Consider the following 23,377-nt stretch of genomic DNA (forward strand, 5'->3'; position numbering starts at 1 on the left):
TACTATACTAGTCCCAACCCAACCACAGTCGAAGACTCACTCCTTCGACTCCTTCGCCAACTCCCTAAACGCACCAACAAGATCCGACTTGAGATCCTCCCAATTCTCCAATCCAACACTAATCCTCAGCAAGCGTCGATCAACAGTCATATCCGACAGCGTGCGCCACTCAATAAGTGTCTCAACACCCCCAGACTAGTCGCATGCTGAAAGAAGTGCAATTTACTCGGCAAATAGCGCGCAGCTCGCTCAGTCTTCATTGTAATGGAAAACACGGGTCCGAATCCATTCGGCATCTGCTTCTTCAGCCAGTCACCCTCCGTCTGTTGGATAGAAGCGTGGTACACTTCTTCCAGAACAGATTGTACCGCTGCTTCGACGCTGTCCGGACTGGGATTAGGCGTGTGCAGGGCAGTATGCAGCCAAGAAACCAGATTTGACGCATTGGCACTTTGTCTCTGCACGCGCACTTCCAACGTACGCAGACTCCGCACCCCAAGCCAGGACTCCATATTCCCCATAACACTGCCCAGAAAAACACGATCTTTATAAAGCTGCTCATACCACTCTCTGTTCCTAGTAACCAGAACCCCAGAAAGCAAATCACTGTGACCACCAAAATACTTCGTGCCAGAATGCATAACAACATCCGCGCCAAAATCAAACGGCTGCTGCAGACCGGGTGGAGCGAACGTGCTATCGACGATGAGGACGGCGCCGCGGGCGTGTGCTTTCTCCGCGAAGTGGGCTATGTCGAAGGCGGTTCCTTTGGGGTTGACAGGTGTTTCGAGGAGGATTACGTCTCCCTTTTGCAGGGCGGATGCGGCGCAGTCCAAGGGGAGTTTTTTCAGGCCAGTTGTGCGAGTGAAGAGGGCGATGACGCCGTGGCAGCCGTGGTAGCCTTCGCCGACGGAGATGTGGCGTGGATTTAGGAGGGTGAGGGCTGCGTGCAGCGCGGAGAGGCCGGATGAGTAGGCGATCGTTTGGCCGGCGCAGAGGGAGGAGAGGATTGTTTCGAAGCGGGTTGGGTTTGGGGCTGAGAGGCGGGAGTAGATGTGGGAGGTTGGGTCTGGAGTTCCAGACTGGTATTTACGGTTAGAATTAGACTGATGGGTATAAAAAAGACTAGAGCTTACGTTGGCAATGTCGGCGGCCGGGACTAGGGCGGCCGGGTCATTTGGATAGCGGAAGGTGGTGGCCACATGCATTGGGGGAGCGACATCGGAGACGAGGTTCAGCACGTCGTCCGCGTGCAGCGAGCGGGTGGAGGTGCCGCTAGACATGGTTATGCTATGTTCTTGAAAGTGTATGCACAGGAAAAGGCGCGGGTTAAGAGAAGTTGCAGGTTATCTGTACAGCCGGAGGGGCAGGAGGGGGTGGTCACTTGGTCACGTGGTGTGGGGAAGGCCCACCGCGGTAGTTGGGATGCGCCGCGGCAGATGAGACAGAGTAAGGGACAATATGGATGAGGAATCGGCAAGAGCTTCATCGACGCAGTGATCCCATGCGGGATGGTTCACGGACCGAGCCAGGTAGGGCCACCTTGAAGTTGGTGCGGTCTGCAAGAAATTTAGCGCGGATCTATAGTTTATGAAAGGGGCAAAACACACCAGCCTCCGAATCAAACGTAATAGCAATATCGTCATGTTCGATCGGATATTCAGGCATATCCAGACACACAAAGTCGGCGCCCGGTTCTTCGGGCTTCCGCGGTAGAGCGAATTTGGCGTCAACAATGCGAATGCCGAATTTGCCAGACCGGCCAAACGACTCGATATGATCGGCAGCCTTGAGGACAAAGTTCATGCAGGAGCCGTGGTGGAAGTCCGCGAAGAAGGCGAGCAGTTGGACCACCTTTTCTTGTCGCACGATCTGGACGCGGGCGAGATTGGCCTCCCATTTCTTGTAGATGGGGACCACCGAGCGGCGGCGAGAGATGGTGAAAGAAGACGCGGTACTATAGGAAAGGTCAGCGAGAGCTCAAGACAGGGAGAAAAAAAAAAAAAAAAAAAAAAAAAAGGAACAAACCCACCCATCATAGATAACCGAAAAACCAGTCACTGCTTCTTCAAAGGCATGTAGAGCTAAACGCATGTCAGCAAAACCTTCTGATTAGATCCATTGGTTATCCATTTGAAACACACCTTGCATAGAGGCAAAGTCCAGCCGACGAACCATCGGCTTGGCAGTAATCTTCTGAAGGAATTCAGCCACTTGCTCCGGCATCTCCGGGCGAACGAGATTGTCCGCCAGCGAAACCGTCAGATCCTGCTGCGCGGGACGGTACAAGCTCATGCCCGTCTTGCTCTTGACATCCAGCCCGATCTTCAGCTCTCCAGGGCCTGCAAACGTAAGTTAGCAATGATTAGACGCACAAAATGAAAACACTTACCCAAGTTAATACGGTCCGTAACAGAGCCCCATTCAGTAGCGATAAACGCTCTGAGATGTTCAGACAGGATGGTCGGTCCATAGCCATGCTCCACATACGCGTTGTCCTGATCAATCACCAAGACATTGCCGGCGGGGAATTGGAGATGATTAATGGCGGCCTGGCCACTTCCTTCGCCGGGTTGCTCAATGGTGTAGGACCGGATAGGGAACTCGGGCGTCTTGGCCTCGCCCTCGCGGGGCGCCATACCCAACAACACCGAGTGCATTCTCGTACGTTCTTCCGCTTCGTGGAAAGTCATCAACATGGATCGCTGGCGTCCTTCTTCGGTAACCTTGAGCAAAAGCGCGGCAGCGCCGTCTTCTCCTCGCAGCAGTCCGAACACGACAGGCCATCCCTGACCCAGCATATGCTGAACACTGCTCAGCGTCTTCACCTTGGGGCTTGTGAGGATAGCCAGTCGGAAACCACGGTGGGCATTGCGCGTTCCCGTTCCTTCTGTCACCTTGACAGAACGCTCAAACAGGCGGATCCGACATCGCTCCAATGGCTCTGAGGGAAATGCCTTGTGGGCGCCCGAGTCCATGTACTGGAACACCTTCAGAGTATTCTCAAATACAACCGTCTCGCCCGGTTCCGGCGAAAGACTAGCCTCGGATTTCTTCGTGTACTTGACGATGTTCCAAAGCGTTTTGAAATCTTCTTCCTTGAACATGACATTCAACTCGAACCCGCGAGGCAGTTTCACCCGCATCGAGTGGGTGCGAACTTGCCAATCCACGTCCTCCCAGGTGGGACCTTGCTTGCGGTCGGACTGGATCATGACATTCACCAGTTGGCTCTGACTCGTAATCGCGGCATGCACGTACCAATCAGATCGATCTCGGATGATCGTCAAGGCGCAGGGCATGGCGTACTGCTCGCCCTCATCATCGCTGGAACTGACGCATGCCTGGACGAAAAGGCTGCCGTAGCTGAAGTACCGAGGAGTATCTCCAAGTGGCATCATGTGGAAGAGGCTTGGGGCCTTGCCAGGCTTATCGGCAAGCATGGATCGCGTGGCATTGCCAGAAAGCACAGCCGAAACATCAGGGGCAAAGAACGGGTATCGGAGCCAGATGCTCGTATCGAGTTGGCTGGGGGAGTTCTCGTCGGCGAGAATCACAGAAATAATATTATTGCGCTTGATAGACATAGAAAGGGAACGGAGGTGGTTCATGGTGGTCTGGTGCAGAGTGAGAGCTTCCGCCAAATCTTTATTGTTTGTGGTGTTAGCCACGGCCAGGAGGCCATCGATGCCCAGATTCGGACCGTACTGCGCCAGTTCGTAATGGGCCGGGATGATGTTCTCATTGATCCACAGGGACTTTCCGAGGTCGATGACGGCTTGCTTCGCATAGCTGGGCGGCAGAGTGGCTCGCGAGCGGGCAAAAGTTTCCAGCCGAGTTTTTCCCCGCAAGAACCACCACACACCTGCGCGGATCCATTCCATCAGAGATGTCTCCATCAAGGGCTTGACGCTCTCAGCCGCCAACCTCAGGAGACTGTCGTAGCGAGCAATGTAATCCTTGAATTCCGTAAACGACGTATCACCCACCTGGTTGGCTACATTGCGCAGAGAAGATTTGGGGGGATTGGGACTGCGCGAGGGTTCTCGGCTCGCTTGCGGCGATGTCAACTGGTCAACTGCGGGCGTCCCATGTGCAGGCGGCTTGGGAGGTGGCGGCGAGACCTTCGAGGGGCTTCCTGGGGTGAGGCCGGCCGGCACGCGAGAGTCAACCGGGCTCAAATTGGCGGGGTTGCGGTGGACAGCTGGGCTCGAGGGGTGACGAATCGATTGGACAATGGACTTGAGAGAGGGCGCATGAGGAGAGGTTACGGACATGGGAGGGGTTTCGTAGTGCGACGTCGATTCCTGGGGGCTGAACGCCGAGGCGGGCATTTCAGGAGGCGATTCGGGGCTCGACAGTTCATCGTCCTCGTACTCGTCCGCTGGCGACGCCACATCGTCTTCGTAATGCTTGTGCAAGGCCCGAGCTTCTTCGGCCTGCATCTTGTCTCGCACGCGCTCCGCAAACGAGTGCGAGTCGGGCGATCCGCGGAAGGACAACCGCGAGCCCGGCTTGTTGGCCAGGCCAAGCGTACTCAGCAAATCCGCCTCCTGGACATTCTGCGATGGCGGTGGTCGTGAATTCGGGCTTCCTCCCGAGGCCGGGGAGGGCGTGCGTCCGCGCCGACGGTCATCACCTTCGCCCAGCGAGGTGTTGACGCGGAGGGTGGGTAGCGGGGAGCGTGACGGAGCCCGTCGCGGAGGGTTGGCGGCCTGTCGCTCGAGGGCTCGTTTGCGAGCGTAGGAGATCTCGATGGTTGGCGCTTCAGACTCATCACCACCTTCGCCAATCAATTCGGGCGCTCGGTCGGAGAAGCCCACGCGGAGGCCCTTGTTTTTGCGGCGACGGGTGGTGGGTTTGCGGGCGGGTTCAGCAGGGAGCGGGCGAGGGGGCTGGGACGAGAGGTCGTCGAAATTGAAGGCGGCAAAGTCATCGGTCGGGGGTGGAGGGAGCGACGGGGGTAGTGAGGTCGAGCTGGAGCTGGCGAGATCGTGCGTGGCAGGCGCACGGGGGCCTGCGAGGTGGGCGAGTTGGGGCGGCGGATAGTCTCTCGGGGTGGTGGCCGGGTCGGTCTTGGGCGCAAGGCCATCGGGGCGCGAGGTCGCGAGGAAGTCTTCGATCTGTTTGTCGGGGGTGGAGCGATTGGACTTGTCCTTGGAGAAGAGCTTCTCGCGCCAGTGGGGTTTCTTTGTGGGCTTGGGCTGCTCAGCAGCCAGGAAGGCGAAAGGGTCATCGGTAGGCATGTCGGAGCAGCAGACCCGTGCTGAACATGGCAGTCCTAGAGTGTAGACGTGCAGTGCAGTGTGTGGATGAGAAACACGGAAGCCAGTCCGTGGTTCAAACCCCTCCCCCGGTGAGCACGAGCGAGGATCGTCAGGAGGACCTGGGGCAGTGCGAAGGCGGGGGGTTGCGAAGGGAAGGGGATGAAAGGAAGGGAGGGGCGCAGATGGTGATCAGGAACCGCTCAGTCCAGCATCCCCTGGTGGAGAGAGATCGGCAATCACTACTACAAGTAGGACTCGCACTGGAGGAGGCTAGGACGACTACCGAGATTGTTCAAGTATTTTAGCGGTTCTACATTTGTGGTTATTCCTTAGTGTAGTACCCAGTACACTGAGTACGTGTTGTTGTCCCTACTTACTACACGGTGTAGTACTCTTGAGTTCCTGAAGTATGGGAGTGGCTACACTGTACGGGAGGCAAGTACATTCTAAGGGGACTCGTAAGGGATTGCACGCCCGACCAGCCAGTCGCGCCTGATATCGCATCAACAATGGACTCGGGAGGATTGTGGATGCGGATTGCAGATTGCGGATTGCGGATTGCGGATGGTGGGCCTGAGTATGTAGTCTCTACACTACCATACCATGTAGGATGTAGTATATACCCTAAGTGAGTAGTATCTGTCTCGCTCTATATATAACTCTCATACTTTTTGCAAACAACGTTTAATGCTATCACCATAAGTCAGCCACATTTGCAACTTGAATATCCACACGACTCCCTACTCGATCGACGTCTCATCGTGAAACTCGCCTAAACCGCATCGAGCGACGCCAGAGGGGCGGCGGGTCCGCTGACGAGGCGTGGAGTCGTTCGAGTCAGTGCGTTTCCATGTTTTCTTCGTTATATCTGGAATACCCATATCGACTGGGTCACTGAGGAGTGTTTCTCTACAGTCTACATTTACATACTACAGTCGTGTATCGGCTTCCCCCTTTGGTCCTCCCGAGGCATGCGGAATCTGCGGCACCGCGTTGGGGCGCTTTGATTTCCAGCAAATGGCGGCATCTGGTTGGGTTACCGCCAGAACGGGGTTGCTTGAGACAGACTAATTTAAGAACCATTCTGGAACCCTTTTCCTGAAATAGACCCCTTGCAGGACGTGAACACGGTCGTGTGGCCCATTTTAGTGAACACGAGAGTTCGACAATTTGGCCGTGTACGCCAATATATCAGTGCTCATCTGCACTGGCCACATCCACACCTGTCCATGCGTCCCATACACTCAGGGTATACACTATAATGCTTCCGCAAGCTTATTTCAGGTAGGGCAAAATTATTTTCCCTTCGATTCGCGTATTCGAAATTTGTTCAACTCCTGCTCATTAATGCCTGCTCCATTCAATGTTGCCTCTTTAGCTTACCTTAAACTGCTGTCCGAGCGTATAAAATCTCCGATGGTCGCTCATCATACCATAGTACGACCTTTACTCACATTACCAGTAGTAGTACCTGGGGTATTTAGTATCATACCTAGCCATTTAATATGTGCGGGTACTCCTCGAAACGCCTACCACTCTCATCCCAACCGGGTCATCCACACTCTGAGATACTTGTGCCACACTGGCGCATGGTATCTACAACATCCGGCTAGATGCACCGTTGACAACCCCAGGTCTCAGGCCGAGGATCATCTCCCCGCAGGTTCGAGCATAATGCCTGAGGTATATGTCAGCAGCGCAATCAACATGCAACACAATAATCAATTCCATCCCAATACTACCTATAAGCTCATAGCACGCAGAAATATACCCACCATGCCCCAAACGATCGCCAACACAGCCCACCAAAATCCTCCAAACAAACCTCGCCTCCAACCCCACTCTCTCCCTCCCCGAAACAATAAAAACCCGCCTCCCATCAGTCCATTTCACGCCAGAAGACAGCACGCCCTCAATTCCGACGCCCGCCAAACTCTCCGAATCCTCCGCTCTCTGGGGGCTTCTGGGTACATTCTCCGCCGTCATAGCGGAAGGGCGCTACAGCATCCCAGAACAAAATGTTATCGTCGACGTCCACAGCGCAACGCTCTTCCCGATGTCAGCTTTACTCGCAAAAATTGAAGGGAAGGGCGTTTGGGATGCCGAGGTCAAAGGGCGAATGCTGTATCTTGATCTAGGCGGGATTCGGGAGCCGTATCGTAGTTTGGCGAGTAATATGTATGATCCTCATCCATGCCAATCTACCATGACCTCGCAAACAATGCGGAATTACACTCAGACCACATTCGGAAAATTACTGACTCGGTGATGCAGATACAAAACAAAAGACAACCGCTTCTTCCACCTCCACGGCAGCCTCAACACAACCAACACACTGCACATGCTCTCCCTCCCGCAACACAGACCAGACCTCACAACCGCCAACTCGATCAAAGAAATCTATCGCACCGCCGTAGCCGAGCACACAGCCGCCAGGCTCGACACCGAAGCAAACGACTTCTGGCGCCAGCCTGGCACAATCTGCTACACGCAAGAATAATTCCGAACTCAGATCCCACACGGGCATGCCTCGTGGTCAGAGCCATTATATCACATCCACAACATCCACGCATCCCTACCAGCACAGGCATGGCCAAGCACACCTCCTCCAACAAAATCAGGAACAGGACAACACAAACCCCTCTCAGGAATAAAAATTCTCGACCTAACCCGCGTAATCGCCGGCCCAACGATCTCGAAAATTCTCTCCCTACTCGGCGCAGACGTCCTCCTCAGCTCATCCCGTAACATACCCGAAGCAACAGTATTGATGTACGACACGCAAATCGGCAAGCGGGACGCAGAGCTCGACCTGAAGAGCGTGGAGAGGAAGCTTGCGTTCTGCGCGCTGTTCGGAGACGCGGATGTCGTACTTGATGGGTTTCGACCTGGTGCGCTGGAGAGGCTGGGTTTTGGATTCGGTTTCGTGCAAAGTCTTGCGGTCAGACGGGGGAAAGGGGTTGTTTATGCACGGGAGAATACGTATGGGTGAGTTGGGAAGTGGTCGAGGAGGTGTGGGTATCAGCAGATTAGTGATTGTGTGAGTATATCTAGAGTGGCTGTCTTCTGTCATTTTGTATGTCTGGTGCTGGCGGGTAAGGTGAAGGGAGTGAGTTGGGCGCAGGGGAAGTTCCTTGGACTCGATGAACCGGTTGTGCCGTTGTTACCGAATTCGGATTACCAGTGAGTCTCCCCTTCACCACTACCCTCTGCAAGTAGCAAGTGAAGGCTGATAAACCAGAACGGGGATCGTGGGCGCCATCGCCATCACACACGCGTTGTACCGGCGAGCTCACGAGGGTGGCTCGTACAACGTCGACACCTCACTCAACCAATTCAACAACTGGTACCTAGACCTGGGTCTACAAGATCCCGACACCGCAGCCACGATTAAAGCGAAAGATCCAGACTTCATGGTCTGACATGATACCGACCTCTTCACGATGGTGACTGCGACGATGGATTGTCTGCGGAAGAGCCATGGGGACGAGAAGGAGAGGTGGGTGAGTTTTTGGATTGGGCGAATATTGTGCAATTTGCACCCAGCAGGTGTGAAGATGATCAACGAAAGCTACAGTACGGGTTTGATTATGGGTCTCATAGGCCCGGATCTGACCAGGCCCGGTGGCTTAACTGAACCGGCTGGTCTGTTCGGATCTCAAGAATTTGGACGGCGATCTGGCTGGACATTTTCTGCTAGTTTGTTCCGGCTGTCGCGAGCGCCCGTAAGACGGGGTCCTTGGCGAGGTGATAGGCAGCGCCAATGGGCGCGGGTTCTCCGAGACATAGAATAATGTCCATCGTCATTGAGACCCTTTCAGCAGGGCTCGTTCGAGAATAGATACTACGAGGTAGTGTGGGCACTGAGACTGGTATTGTCATTGGCAACAATGCGGAGGCTGCAGGGTAGATGCAGATACCTGCAGATAGTACATACTGGTAACAGCACAAGGCTGGCGGAACATGCTCAACCGTAGTTCAGGCATCCGACGAGTCGGTGTGGTCTCCGGCAGCTCGATTAGGACCTGGCGCCTGCCGCATGGTGCAATTGGCCCACAGAGTGGAAAAAGGCACTCAGCCACAAGTTAGCAGCTGCCCACCGCCACTGAGACATCGTGTCCACGACCATCACGGCCCCGAAGGGTGTGTATCAACAATCATGCATGCTGATAGCCGGCCATGAGAACCTATCCCCGGTAAAGAATCAGCAATATCCCCGCCGTTGGAGTCCTGATCGACAGGTGTTCGGCGCTGTGGAGGATGCTGGTGCCTTTTTGCGCAGGCGATCAGCATCCCGAGTGAGACAAGCGCTGGAGCACATCGCGCTGAACCGGGTCGACTGAAACATCGGTAGTTTGAATGTTCAGCTTTCCCCAGTTCATGACGGGGGTTCGGAACAGGGTCTGCAGTGGTCGCGGCAGTAGGAGCTTGAACTGAGATTCCCCAGATTCGCCATGATGCGAGGGGGAGTATAAGGCTGACGGATCGACGGGGCTGAGCAGGGTGAAGGTCTGTAAAATTCAGGCAGCTGCTATTTTAAGTGAAGGATGTGAGAGCCGCGACTGCCGTGTAGCCTAGCAGCAGCAAATAGAAGGGGACGCCCTAAGGAGACCCTAAAGAGTGTAGGAACGAAGAAGGAAAGAGGGAAAACACCAAACTGAGCAAAGGCTTGGCGCCACCGGCCAGACCCAACAAGGCGCAGCAGCTCTTGTCCTTCTCTTCACTCCCACTTATTCGACTATTCTTATTCACCTTACCTTCACCACTGGCAGGTAGCAGGTGCGTGCTATTCCGAGAGTTCCCTGCCCGACCGCGCGCTAAGTCTCTAGCCCCTCTGCAGACTTACGTACTCTGCGTAACTCGTGTTCCCGATCCTCCCCTCTCATCGCCGTCTCCTCCCCCAAAACAACACCCCCCGTCTCACCACTGCCCCCTTCGAGTCCGGCCCTCGATCCTGGGTCTGAAGGTCGTCACGCCAGACCGGCTTCCCCGATTGCCCAAACAACGTGGATTCGACCACCAACACCGGGGGTTGACCTCCCCTAGGAGGTCATCCCGGATGCCCGAGACTGACATGTGTCACGACTCGACGCGCCGGCGAGACGGAGAGGATGATGTCGAGCACGCTGCCGCCGATGCGACCGATGCGACCCGGAGTTTACGTCGTAGGGCTCTGGTGATGCCCCTGGGACAGACGGCCAGACAACGGCGGTTCCGGCTGCAGCCTGGCCCTGGCGCGGGTGTCGCCAGCGGCGTCTGGTGGATGGCACTCCTGTGCCTGGTGATGACATGGATCTCGCCTGCAGCCGCTGCCCTGCTGGATTTTGACAATTGCCTGGACAAGTCCATCCTCGAGTCGTACCCCCTGCAGCTCCAATTCGTGCCCCTCGACGTTGGCGTGACCTTCGACCTCTCCGACCCCCTCCACCCGCTGAATGTGACGGTCTATGGGAATGTTTCTGGCACAGCAGACGGATCTTCTTACAACTATGACCCGAACGATCCCCAGTGGACCAACTCCTCGTCGACATACGGAAAGATTGTGGATTTGAGCAAGTCGAACAACAAGTACAGCACGTTGTTGACGGCCTTTGACGTGCTGAGCTATACCCCGTGGAGCAATCCCTCGCGATTCTGCTCGTCTCTGACCCAGGGAGACTGCCCGTTAGGGCCTGTTTTCAATGGTAACGTGTAAGTTGACTTCTAGCGATCCCGGCAAGTCAACCGGATCGTCCCCTTTGGCTGACATTTTGCTTCTTGTGGTGCAGGAGCGATTTACGTACATTGCATTCATTTTCCGTGGAACATGATATGGTTTCTACCTACCGTTTTTCTACAATCACCCCAACCTTCACCATTCGCTCGGGCGACTCCTCTGCGGCCGAGCTGGGCTGCATCTCCGTGCCGATCACCCCGGATTTTGGCGCACCCCTCAAAAATGCTCTCGCATATATTCCGTTGGTCATCTTAGTGCTGGTGGGTTTGACTACCATCCTCGCGGCCATGTATAGTCCTTGGGGGACTACCGATGTCTTTCGATGGACCAGCAATTACGGCCGCGACGAGGATGTCCTCCGACTGGTCACCCCGGGCTTCGCGGACTGCTTGCAGTATCTACAATACGTGGTATTGACTGGAGCCCTTTCGCTAGACTACCCGGGCTTTTTCCAGCCGGCTGTCAGTCACGGCTCGTGGTCAGTTCTCATGTTCAACCAGAGCTTCGTCAACCCCGGCGGCAACAATCCTATTCAGGATGGCGTGTATGCCGTGAATGGGACGTACGGTCTCGACCGCATGAACCAATTGGTGGGCATGACGTCTAAGCAGGATATTTGGCCTGGTATGATGGTGTGGCTGTTGGTTATTCTGGGCTGTGTCACTTTGGTGATTCAACTGGGCTTTGCCCTGCGATGGCTTCACCGTGAACTCGCCAATACCTCCGAGCAGGATCTCCGCGCGAAAAACATGCCCTTCACCGTCGGCAATGTCATTCGCATTGTCTTCAACTTCCTTCTTCTCCCCATCATCTCACTCTCCTTCTTCCAACTGGTCACCGCTTCGGGCTCACCGGCATACAGCGTCGCCTTGGCAGCCATTGTGGTCGTCGTGTTGCTCTGCTTCTCGATTTGGATGGTCCGCGTGATAATTTCCACCCGCCCCAAGTCTCATCTCTTCGACGACCTTCCCACAGTCCTGCTGTACGGACCGCTGTACAATACCTACTGCGATGACGCCGCCGCGTTTGCCACGGTCCCCATTTTCCTGAACTTTGCCCGTGGCATTGCCATTGGAGCTTTGCAACCATCTGGTATTGCGCAAGTGGTTCTGCTCGCTATTTGCGAGGTAGTCTCTGTGCTGACGCTGGTGGCATTCCGCCCATTCCCGTCTCCAACCCATATGAACCTGTATCACTGCCTCTTCTCGTTTGTGCGGTTCCTCACGATTATTCTCAGTGTGGTCTTTGTACCATCTCTGACGATCTCGCGGGCTGCACGAGGCTGGATTGGCTATTTGATTCTTGTCTTGCATGCGTTAGTTTTGATCTTTGGATTCTTCTTGAATGCTCTGCAGACCTTGATCGAGGTTTTGGCCAGACTTGCTGGTGCTGGCGGAGCCACTCGTGGTGGCCTGTCCAAGGTATTTGGCATGCGCCAGCTGTCTAGGCGCGAGGCTCGCGGTGGTATTGCACGCCAAAGTATGGGCTCCGAAGCCGCCATGCTTGCAAATGTCGATGGGCGTATGTCTTCTCAGTGGGAAGGCTCTCGTCCACGCAGTCTGTCTGGTAGCTCCGGAATGCTGTTGAATCGGGCGACTGCAAGTGAGGGACGCGCCAGTGCTATCCTAGACTATGCCAGCTCCCAGGGTGGTGGCTCACACAGTCGCGCACCGAGCGGTAATCTATACGCGAATTCTCCAACTGCGTATACGGGAGCCGGTGGCTCGCCAAGTAGTAGTACGTTCATGGCCGCACACCCTCGTGATCCCTACTACCGGCCTCCTCGACCCGGAGCAGTTCGACGAGACACACAGCCAGGAGCCAATGACCGCAGCAAGAGAAGCTCCAGAACCTTTTTGAAGCCCAGTCGATCTGGTGGTGCTGATGATGATCTTGGAGATGGACCCCCTATGTCTGGTCGAGGTACACCCGTTCCTGCATACCTACCTGCTCCTAAAGATGATATGGAACTGGAGGACCCGCGACAACGGAAGGATTATGCAGTGCGAGAGGTGGACTTCTATTACCGTGTCCGCGGACCTCCTCTCTCCCACACAGGCACTCGCAAGTTGAAGACTGGCCCTGCAGACCCGACTGGCCCAGTTTCCTCCGCCACCGGCTGGTTCCGCAATTTCTTCCAGGGCAAGACCAAGGACAAGGGCAAGGGTTTCGAGGTTGTGCGGAGTGCCCGTGCTCCTCCCCCGGCCTCTTCCCTGTCGAAGACTATCACGAGGAACCATACCAAGACGACCCCGAGTATCCCACGGCCGGCGGCCACTCACGCAACATCTCTGGCGGCGACGAAACATCGTACCGAGACTCGGAAGGTGACAACACGCCCACTAAAACTCGAAGCGACGCTCGTGCCCCTGTTTTGCCGCAGGTCAACTCAGTCGGCAGCATCGAACTGCCAAGCCGTGTTGGATCCCGCCGAACCCAAGCACTATCCGAGGAAGGCGGCGACGGCGCGAATGACCTGCCAACTGTCTCAGAAGCCCACTCTCCGCCACGAGGCGCTCCCGACTCTGAACACCTCCGCGCAGATACACCCGGCACAGCCCGTCTTCCATTCAGCGGCAGCAGCTCTCCATCTCGCGAACGCGGCCACTCCGTCGCATCGACCTCCAACTCCATGGCCTCCAGCCACAAAACCGCCCGCGAGGGTTCTCGACGAGACCGACCTTCCAGCATGGGCTACGTGGCACAATACCGCACAAGGGACAACATACACGAAGCAAGTCCCGACGAGCCTTCTTTCAGCGGAAGCCAAGCGGAATTAGTCGACGAGCAACTCCATGGAGAACATCACTGATTCCTTCGAAAAACACCTCACATTTCTCCATCTCTCCCAACCACCCCACCTCCTACCCGAATCTGTATGCTAAAAAGCGTGAACGCTACGAATCTCCTTTGCTTCAAAATTGCCGGCGTTCATCGTTAGGAATATGCTTGTGTGCACTTAATGGACAGTGCTTAATCTTCCTCCCCTACCATGATATGGGTATGGTTCCCCGGTTTCCTTCCCGGGATTGAGTGTTTCCCTTCTCATTTGTTTTAGTTATCACCCATGCAGTCCACGGGCTGGGTTTGCTTGTAACATGATCATGGCAGCGTGAATACGATTGCTTCTGTTGTACCTTTCCTACCAGTAAATTGTAACTACTGTCTCCTACAGTAGTATCATGGCGTATCCAGTAATGACGGCAGCCGAGCACGGCTATCCGGCGTAAGGCTCTAGTAGACAGCCTCGCGCTAGATGTTCTAAGTGGGGAGCCGACGCGTTCGGTATAACTGGGCTAATAGATTAGCCTCCGAGTCCGACTGATATAGTAAGCGATATTCAAGCTGTTCATGCTAGAGCTGACCATACCAGAACTTACCTTAATACCCAAACCGTTGCTACCATGACTATGAGGTACGTCCTCGACTTCATTCATCTCCTCCTACTCAGGTCAGCATTAATTTAGATATTATGAAAATACAGCGACCCAACAACCTTCCTCCTAAACCAAGCATCCATCTACACCACCAAAACAATCCTATCATTCGCGCTGTTTTACTTCTCCCCGATAATTTCGCTCCCGCGCACTGGACCTTCTCAACCGATACAGAAGGACTTTCAACCGATACATAAACCCGTTCTGCATCGGCGTGGCCGTCACCACGTACCTAGTCAAACTCTATCATTCCTACGAGTCGGAGAATCTGAGTATGATAGTCCATGTTCGGGCTACAATGGTAATGAGGTACGTCCATAGTGCGCAGTAACTTTCCCCATTCATAAGGCAGACCTTGATGATTAACTGTCGGTATTTGCGGCAACCCAACCACCTTCCGCCCAGCCGAAATGTACATCGCCCTCCTCACATCAATCCCCACACTAGTAGTCCTCTGCTTCTGGCCCTCACTCCGAGAAAGAGCACTGGGTGTAATGCATCATACGAGGTATGGAGTATTTTTAGGCGGTATATCAATCTGATTTGTATTTGGATTACGCTTGTTACGTATATCTTTGTTTATCAAGCCGGGATCAAGCCGGGGAGTACTTCTTCACGAAATGAGGGGTTGGTGGGGATATCCGTTGGCGCTGAGGACGGATCGAAGGTTTACTATGCCGAACAGGATTAGTTGGATAATCTTGCTGAGAGTCTTGCGCGGCTGTCTGGTGAGAAGGGTTAGGTTAGGGTTGTTGCATTTAGTATGGAGGTTCATGGGTTAATTAGGTCTTTTGAGGGCGGGAATTGATTGGATGGTTGGTTGTATTAGAGAATTCTGAGGCAATGCTGTTCTAGCTAAATTTTTTCCTCTTCGTATTAAATAGCATGATAAAATAATTATTTTTGACTTCGCATTCACGGTGCAACTGTGAAGTGTTGTGCCGTTGATTGACCGTGGAAAAGAGCATCACAACATATGGCATGTGATAGATATCCATAGGTATCAGAGATATATATTCATGATCAAGATACTCTCACATCTTTGTGTGATTTAAGACCAATTACTGAATAGAGAAGTCTGTGTTGACTTTATATATTGAAAAATCTAAATGACCCTAGCTTTTCAGAAAACCGGTCTCTTATCATATCCTGTATAACAGTATGTCCACTGGCACAGTTAAGCTCAAGTGGCGACGTCAGTGGGGCTGGCCAGTTCTGCCCGTCCACACCGCCCATACCGCTGCTTGCGCCTTATCAGTGGGGCCCACGAGACTCCTTTGCCAAACAAACCGCGCTCCCTGTATCTCAACCCTTGAGTTGTGCTCAGAGAGCCAGGGACCGGTGACGGCGCAGTGCGCAGAAGCGTTTTATATTTACCAGCAATATTCATATCCCATCAGAATCCGGCAGTGCGGCACTTTCAGACATCACGAGACCATCCGTCCTACACCGAAATCTATCCTTCCCCGATCGCCACTGCCTGTATTGCATAAACCGCAGAGATTGCCCTATCGAATCGTTCACATCTCCTCTGGAACACCTCGACGGCTTCTTCCAGTTCCTCCGATTAAACAACGAACATCCCATGACGAACACTGTTGTCAACGGCTGAGAGTGATCTCGCAACCCGGTCAACTCCTTACCTAAACATTCGAGTTCCCTGGGATTGACACTCAACATGTCCCTTCCAAGTACCGCCTCATCCTCGGAGGCCGAGACCAGCTCTGCGCCCGAGCAGGCCGATTTGCGGGCAAACACCGAGCGTCGTGCGAATAACGATCGCGCCGAAACGGCTGCAGCGCAGATCATCCTTGATTCAGACGACGATGACTCTCTCGAACCTCCAGGCGTGTTTCGATCCCACTTTGGACAAGCGGCGGGCCGCGATACAGTCTCCAGACAAACATTGCCTCACCGAGGTCTCCCGGCAGTACGCGCCCCTCGTAGCAGCGGCGGTCTGTCCGTAAGGACCGGGGCAACCTATGAAACGGCGATAGACATTACCTCTTCTTCCCCGGAATTCGATGATGATGTTAATGACGCGCGTGAACATCATGATGTGCCTCGATCTCCCGCTTCGTTGTCTAGAAGACATTCACAAAGATCGAGTTACGTAGGGGACGAATATCCTGTCCCAAGAAGACCCCCATTCTCCGCAAGCGCACTTGACGCAGACAGAGCTGAAAGGTACTGGCCGAGTGATCTAGGTCGGTCGAATTCCTCATCGTCAGGCAGGCGACACCTTAGTCTTGGGGAACGTGGTGGTTACCGATTCCCCGATGTGGACACATCAAACGAAGGGAGAGGTGTTATTATGGATGGTGAACCGCAACCACACAGAAGACCATCATCCATATTCATGCCGTATCATTCACACGAAACGGTGGATGACCTTCAAAACATGCAGAGATCGCCTGTTACCACCAGAAGGGTTCCCGGCGAACACACATTGCGATACTCCATGGGCGCGCCCGGTCCACCTCGACATCCAAGTTTCGAGATACACGATCCAGCTGTGCAAACAAGGTCGTTCTCATCTCGACATTCCATGGGCGAGTCTTCGAGCTTCTCCCGCCACGGCTCCCATCAACTATATTCAAGTATGAGCATGCCCCGGTGGCACGCAGGTACCGATGAACTCAATCGAACACGCAGGGATAGGGTCTCACTCCCCGCTCCAGGCGAGACATCACAAAGCAGGACTCTTGATGAGATCTTTCCAGAGGTCAATCTGCCTAGGTGGCAACCTGATTCGGAAGTGTCAAGCTGCCCGATATGCGGAACGGTCTTCAGTTTCTGGCATCGGAAGCACCATTGCAGGAAGTGCGGGCGAGTCGTCTGTGCCTCCTGCTCACCCCATCGGATCACCATCCCCAGACAATACATTGTTCGGCCCCCGGAATCCTCGGACACGCCTCCACCTGGATTATCCCCCTCTTCGTCCTCCAATGTGGTTGATCTCACGACGGATGACACAGTCACCTCAAACCCCGTCATGAACCCAGCCTTGGGTGGCGGAGAAGAAGTCCGTCTGTGTAATCCCTGTGTACCAGATCCCAATCCGAACCCTCTCGGCTATGAATCTATTCGCCCACATGGTCATCGTTCGACTCATTCGCTTTCGTCCACGATTGGAAGCATGTGGACGGTAAGTCGCCAGTCGATCAGATCTCCCTTGTCCATACTAACCAATACATCCAACAGCCTGAAACGCGTGGCTCAAGACAGAGCCGCCGTACCGTGGGTGCCAATGACCGACCTTCTGCCTTCAGCCAAGAGACGCTACGAAGTCCTTTTAATCAAACATCGACTCGAGACACCCATCAACCCAGGAGCCAACACCCCGCATTTAACCCACCACGACAAGTCCAGCGCCCGTCTGCAGTATCCGAACGAGATCTGTGTCCAATTTGCGGCAATCGATTCCCCCCTTACCGACGAGTATCCCGTCGAGTCTCGTGAGGCTCACATACGCCAATGCATTGAAGGCTATGGAGCAGGTCGAGGATCCCCAGCTAGCCAGAGCCAGGGCGAAGGCTCAGCACGACAAGCCCTGCCATCACCGCCCATCGCGCGAATGCTACAATTCACAGCGACGGAGAAGGATTGTCTCGGGGAAGATGGTGCAGTTGCCGAATGCACGATCTGCATGGAAGACTACGAGGTTGGGCAGGTCCTGGCCCGGTTGGAGTGCCTGTGCAAGTTCCACAAGGATTGCATCATCGATTGGTTTGAGAGGAAGGCTGAGTGCCCGGTACACAAGGTCTCCTAGCTCTAGAAGAACTGAAGTAGACGTTTCTTCGAATTTACCTAGGGTGGTAATTTACTGTTCCATTTAAGTACACATCTATCAGCGCTGGTGGCTTTGTCTTTTTTTCGTTTTCAGCATGTTGCGCTTAATGAATCATGAATCAATGAATACTCCACCTTTATCAAAATTCGCATCGTACACTAGAGTAGTTTTGGTGTCAAATTGCCCCACAATGCCTTGAGAAGCAATCGCATCGCTGTACCCGGGATAGTCACGTGATGCATGACTGATGGGGATTCCTCCTACGAGCTCCATGCTGCTTCTTCGACATCTCGGTAGTCTCTTGCTGGAGCACCCTGATCAAACTGCGCGGTCGACGCCTTTTGAAACTGGACCCTGACCTCGACCACTGTTCACAAAATTACAACCCGCAGTCACTCAGACTGTCGCCCTGAATACCTTGAACTGCCCCATCGGTGATCGGTGCTTGCATTCCCCGTCCTCCGAGTGTTCTCCGTGAGGCGCAAAACAATCCTCGTGGGAGCGGGCCATCATCCACCCCAGCTGTCAGGAGGACCCTGCTACCCACATTCTTCAAAAGCAAATGCACGAGCAGCAGCTCAATTCACGAGCTAATCTGAGCTGCTATTTCCCTTCAGCGTGCGCTCCACAGGCCGATCAACCGGGCCCCGCCGGAGACTCCGCAACGCGCTGAAGCTCGGTCGAGTCCTCCTCCAACGGACCGGTATAACAAACGCCGTCCCGACAGAGCAAATAGCCATGGATTCCGACTACCCGGAGCCCCCGTCGCAATGCAGAGCCGACTCGCACGGCCGCAATGCGCCACCAGAGGATCGGCCCGCCTTTGGCATGTCTCACGCAGCTGAAACGTCTGCCGAACCAGATGACCTTAAGCGCCCCCGCGCCTGTGAGCCCTGTCGCCAGTTGAAAGTCCGCTGCGACCCAGACCCGACGCACCCCGATGGGTCCTGCAAGCGCTGTGCCAAGGCAGGTCGTACATGTATCACGACGGCGCCGACCAGAAAACGCCAAAAGAAGACCGATAGTCGGGTCACTGAACTGGAGCGGAAGATCGATTTCCTGACGGCGACTCTACAGGCGTCACACAGCAATGCTTTTATGGGACCGCCAGGAAATACGCACTCACGTGAGGAGCCCGCTTCTAGTCGTCGTTGGTTGCGCGATGATACGAACCCCAACGAAAACAAGCGCACCCATGATGGATATCTTGCTTCGCAATATGGTCGACCGAATAGCCCATCCGCAGAGCGGATTTCCAAGCCCGCTGATTCAAAACATTGGCGTGGGCCATTCGGCGGCGAAGTTGCACCCCCGAGGGAGGTGGGAAATCAGTTTGTGGATGTGATTGATAGAGGTCTCGTCGATGTCCAGTCTGCCAATGCCGCTTTTGAGCGGTACGCCACTCGAATGGCACCGGAAATGCCATTCGTGATGCTCCCCGCCGGGAACGGTTATGGGAGATGTGCGTCGCGAGAAGCCGGCGCTGTTTCTTGCCATCGTGGCGGTTGCTATCGGGCCGTTCAAGAAAGATTTGCATCTTACCCTTCTGAATGAGATATACCAAATGATCGCCGATCGGATGGTCGTCAAAGGCGAGAAGTGCTTGGAGCTGGTACAAGCATTGATGGTTTGCTCTATCTGGTACGTCCCGCCAGATAATTTTGAAGAGTTGAAGTTCTACCAGCTGGTTCACTTCGCCGTTATTCTGTGTATGGATATTGGGTTGAACCGTCGGTCGAGCAGTGAACTTAAGCCGTTCGCAAAGATTCGAGAGACACTGATAAAGAAGCCAGCTGGTGATCTGAACGGCCCGGAGGCGAGGCGGACGTGGTTGGGTTGCTATTACATGTCGGTTCAAGTCTCAACGGCATTGAGACGAACGCAGCTTCTGAGGTGGTCACCTTACATGGACGAATGTATCGAAGTGCTGCAAACACATCCTGATGCGTTGCCCACCGACAGGAAAGCAGTCTGGTGGGCCAAACTGGGGTTCATCATGGAAGACTCTAGCGTACAGCTGCTCACCGAAGATTCTGAGTCGATTGCATCCTTCTCGGATAGCAAGGTTCGGTACACCATCCGAGGATTTTCGAATCAGCTGGCGCAATGGAGGAGAGAGATCCCCGACGATGTATACACAGGTATGTTTCGATGATATCGCATGAGTTTACATTTACTAATTTCTCAGACACCTTGGCTCACACATATCATGTGCTCAATCTGTTCATTCATGAAACCGCCATGAGCGTTGATTGCAAGAACACCACCATACCAAGCTCTCCCTCGAACGACAAGTTACCGACATCAGCAATCGCCCCTCTCATCGACGCCCTTACCACCTCCATCAGTTCGATCCATCAAGCCTTCGACATCATAATGAATGTCGACCCAGAGCGACTTACATGCCTGCCCACAGTAACACTAGCACGGACATCATACCCGTTCGTCAGTCTGGTCAAAATCTACTCCCTGCTCACCGCTCCCGACACCCGCATTGGCCAAGTAATCGATATGCAAAGCCTCAAGCTGGAATACTACCTCGACCGGGTGATCGAACACTACCGCAAAGCAGCCTCGCTAGACGGCGGTCGCGCCGCAGCAAAATTCGGCAACATATTAACAATGTTACGCAACTGGTTCGCCAAGAAAAAGGAAAACGGCCCTGCCTTGCGAGAAATCTTCGGAGCCGAGACTCCTGCAGATTCACCTGCAGACGCCAGAAAGGTAGGTATCCCTTGTATCTGCCTACTAAGCGGAAATTCCAACTCACTTACCACCAGATGAACCACGGAGCGACGCCCCTTCAACTACTCAGCGAAGTAGCCTCATCTGGCGCATCAGGTGAACCAAACTGTCCACCCTCAACCTCATTCTCCCACCGACCCAGCCAATCCTACACCCCATCAACCCTAACACCAGGCCTACCGCCAAGCCAATCACCAAACCCAACAACCAGATACGACTCGCTCGGCACGAAGCCAGAACCAAGCTGGCCAACCCCGACCTCATTCTCGCCCTCCATTCAAAACCAAGTCACATCCATGAGTCCCGCAGGCGCCGACGACCCCAGCCGGACCTTCTACCAACCCTACGGCCCTAGCCAGGCATACCCAAATGTACCAGCCAGCACAACGGGGTACCCCGATATGTCGATGGGTATGTCTATAGCGCAGCCTATGGGCATGCCAGGTAATGAAATTGGGATGGATGCTACGTTTGACCCGGATAATCTGTTTGCGTTGGGGACTATGATGGATGAAGGGTTGCTTACGTTCCCGTTGTCGTTTGACTCTAATTTTCAGTTTTAATTTCAACCTGGGTAGGTGGTGATGTCGGATTTATTATTGGTGTACGATTCGCCTTTTTCTCTTCTCTGATTTATTTTGTGTCCTTGGAACTAGTACATGAATGAAATAATGGGAGTTAGAATGTGTCATTATTGTAAAATATGCATGTGTTTGGCCTTTGATAGCACACTTACAACGCCCTTTTTCTCCCTGCGTCATTTACGACCACGCATCAACGCCTTTCACCCCTCCGTGGTTGCGGTTGCGTTTGTTTTTGATAACTCAAAGCAAAGGAGATAACCAATTGCTTTAAATGCCTTGGTCTGGGTTGGAAGCTTTCTCATCTTTCTCATCTGCCTAAGAGAATTTTCAACCCATACAATTCTTTTACCCTTCTGTCCCTGAGCTTGATTATTTTCTGTGTTCAAGGTCGAAGCGAACGACAGGCGACCCGACATTCCTCTCTCAAACCCGGTCTACCTCACCATGTCATTGCCGTCGATGAAATCCGAAAACACGCCCGAGCCCTCAACATCTCCCGACGCGGCAAGGAAAATTCAATCAACTTGGTGCAGTGCATCCGTGATGAAGCCGATAGCATAGAGTTCAAACCATTCAGAGTTACAGGAGAGCACAAAGTCGCGTTGGAAGCCATCTTGGAGCTGCTTTGTCAACCAAACCAAGACACGAGCACACTCCCAAAGGCATCTTGGACAGGCTCTAGCATATTGCTGGACGCATCAGCCCAGTGAAAGACCCTGTCAAAGAAGATGAGATCCAGAAACAGAAAAGCTCGTGTTACGGTGAAGAATTCTTGGCAGCATCGTCAAGAACTGTCGAGCACATCTACCTGGACCGAAGTATCCGGAAACCATCAAAGCACACTTTTGACTTGTTATCGCGCGATACACTAGTTGCATCCCAATTTTAAATAAATGGGCCGAGAAAAGACGCCTGGAAACCACATCCGGACAGAGAAAAGCCCTCGACTCGCAGCATGAGAGCACACTGAGGAGTTTGTACTGACTCGGGATTGTGCAGCTTAAATCGAATCCTCTCGGAAAGCCGAAGCCGAGTGTACCTTGCGGGAGACAATTGCTGGTCGACAAGTGAATGGGAACAACCACAGCGAGACATTAGACGCATGTCATGCCTTGCTCATTTTATGAACCAGCAGGCGAGGAAAGCCGAAGCAGAAATTATCTTTCAAAAACTTGTCGATGCCCAGCTCAAGAGCCGTGGCCTCTGTCATCGTGATACGCTATCAACGCTGGAAGACCTCGGACAGTCAGTTTCACCAGAGAAATACGCACTGGCTGAGCACCCCTTTCGACTGGCTTTGCACGGACGAGTGTAATGTCCCATTCTAGGACTTGATGTCGAGAGCATACGGTCTTTGAAGTGCTCACTTGCGTATTCGTGACACTTACAGAGAAAATACGAAAAGGTTGAGCGTTTATGGAGTAGAATCATCAAATTCGAGAAAATATATGAGCCTTCCGATAGAAATCGGTATGCTCAAGATTATTCAAAAAGGCTCGGAGAAGCACTACATGTGCTGGGGAGATATCACGATGAAGTACCCGTCAGAAAAGACATATTGGAAGATTGGGGACGTGAAGTTGAATTTGACCATCCGAAGACACTAGCTCGCAAGAGGGATTATGATCTAGCTCTTGCTCGAGTTGGCCAGAACGAAGAGGCTCTCGCCGTATTCGAGGAAGTGCTGAGATGGAGAGGGGACAAATTTCCGAAAGGCCATCGGCTGATTCCGCAGAATCTGAAGGATGTCAAGAAGTACCAGCCTAGAAGCATAAGGCAGAAAAGACCTTGAATAATTCTGTACTTGGGTGAAATATTTTCATGTTTTGCCGTAC

General features: G+C 53.6%; 7 protein-coding genes across 7 annotated transcripts; 5 read left to right on the forward strand and 2 right to left on the reverse strand.

The window, feature by feature from the left end:
• Positions 1 to 36: 36 nt before the first annotated feature.
• On the reverse strand, positions 37 to 1,283 carry N7532_002288 (cystathionine gamma-synthase; the record flags this gene model as incomplete). Its single annotated transcript, XM_056614782.1, has 3 exons — positions 37 to 118; positions 187 to 1,082; positions 1,137 to 1,283. The coding sequence occupies 3 exons, from the start codon at positions 1,281 to 1,283 to the stop codon at positions 37 to 39; spliced, it is 1,125 nt and encodes a 374-aa protein (XP_056477754.1).
• A 202-nt stretch (positions 1,284 to 1,485) lies between these two features.
• On the reverse strand, positions 1,486 to 5,246 carry N7532_002289 (uncharacterized protein; the record flags this gene model as incomplete). Its single annotated transcript, XM_056614783.1, has 5 exons — positions 1,486 to 1,559; positions 1,611 to 1,957; positions 2,033 to 2,084; positions 2,145 to 2,342; positions 2,393 to 5,246. 5 exons carry the CDS (start codon positions 5,244 to 5,246, stop codon positions 1,486 to 1,488), a joined length of 3,525 nt encoding a protein of 1,174 aa, XP_056477755.1.
• Positions 5,247 to 6,941: 1,695 nt separating this feature from the next.
• On the forward strand, positions 6,942 to 7,767 carry N7532_002290 (uncharacterized protein; the record flags this gene model as incomplete). The annotated part of the gene is made up of 3 exons (XM_056614784.1): positions 6,942 to 6,950; positions 7,024 to 7,445; positions 7,542 to 7,767. 3 exons carry the CDS (start codon positions 6,942 to 6,944, stop codon positions 7,765 to 7,767), a joined length of 657 nt encoding a protein of 218 aa, XP_056477756.1.
• Positions 7,768 to 8,037: 270 nt separating this feature from the next.
• N7532_002291 (uncharacterized protein) lies at positions 8,038 to 8,689 on the forward strand (the record flags this gene model as incomplete). The annotated part of the gene is made up of 3 exons (XM_056614785.1): positions 8,038 to 8,255; positions 8,322 to 8,450; positions 8,509 to 8,689. The coding sequence occupies 3 exons, from the start codon at positions 8,038 to 8,040 to the stop codon at positions 8,687 to 8,689; spliced, it is 528 nt and encodes a 175-aa protein (XP_056477757.1).
• Positions 8,690 to 10,326: 1,637 nt separating this feature from the next.
• On the forward strand, positions 10,327 to 13,763 carry N7532_002292 (uncharacterized protein; the record flags this gene model as incomplete). Its single annotated transcript, XM_056614786.1, has 2 exons — positions 10,327 to 10,958; positions 11,036 to 13,763. 2 exons carry the CDS (start codon positions 10,327 to 10,329, stop codon positions 13,761 to 13,763), a joined length of 3,360 nt encoding a protein of 1,119 aa, XP_056477758.1.
• Positions 13,764 to 16,098: 2,335 nt separating this feature from the next.
• N7532_002293 (phosphatidylinositol-3-phosphate-binding ubiquitin-protein ligase) lies at positions 16,099 to 18,192 on the forward strand (the record flags this gene model as incomplete). Its single annotated transcript, XM_056614787.1, has 1 exon — positions 16,099 to 18,192. One exon carries the CDS (start codon positions 16,099 to 16,101, stop codon positions 18,190 to 18,192), a length of 2,094 nt encoding a protein of 697 aa, XP_056477759.1.
• A 759-nt stretch (positions 18,193 to 18,951) lies between these two features.
• N7532_002294 (putative C6 transcription factor (War1)) lies at positions 18,952 to 21,521 on the forward strand (the record flags this gene model as incomplete). Its single annotated transcript, XM_056614788.1, has 4 exons — positions 18,952 to 19,675; positions 19,743 to 20,354; positions 20,402 to 20,937; positions 20,994 to 21,521. 4 exons carry the CDS (start codon positions 18,952 to 18,954, stop codon positions 21,519 to 21,521), a joined length of 2,400 nt encoding a protein of 799 aa, XP_056477760.1.
• Between the last annotated feature and the right edge of the window lie 1,856 nt (positions 21,522 to 23,377).

The sequence above is a fragment of the Penicillium argentinense genome (assembly GCF_028826775.1).
Source record: "Penicillium argentinense strain IBT 30761 chromosome Unknown utg000003l_segment0_segment0, whole genome shotgun sequence".
Lineage (NCBI taxonomy): Eukaryota > Fungi > Ascomycota > Eurotiomycetes > Eurotiales > Aspergillaceae > Penicillium > Penicillium argentinense.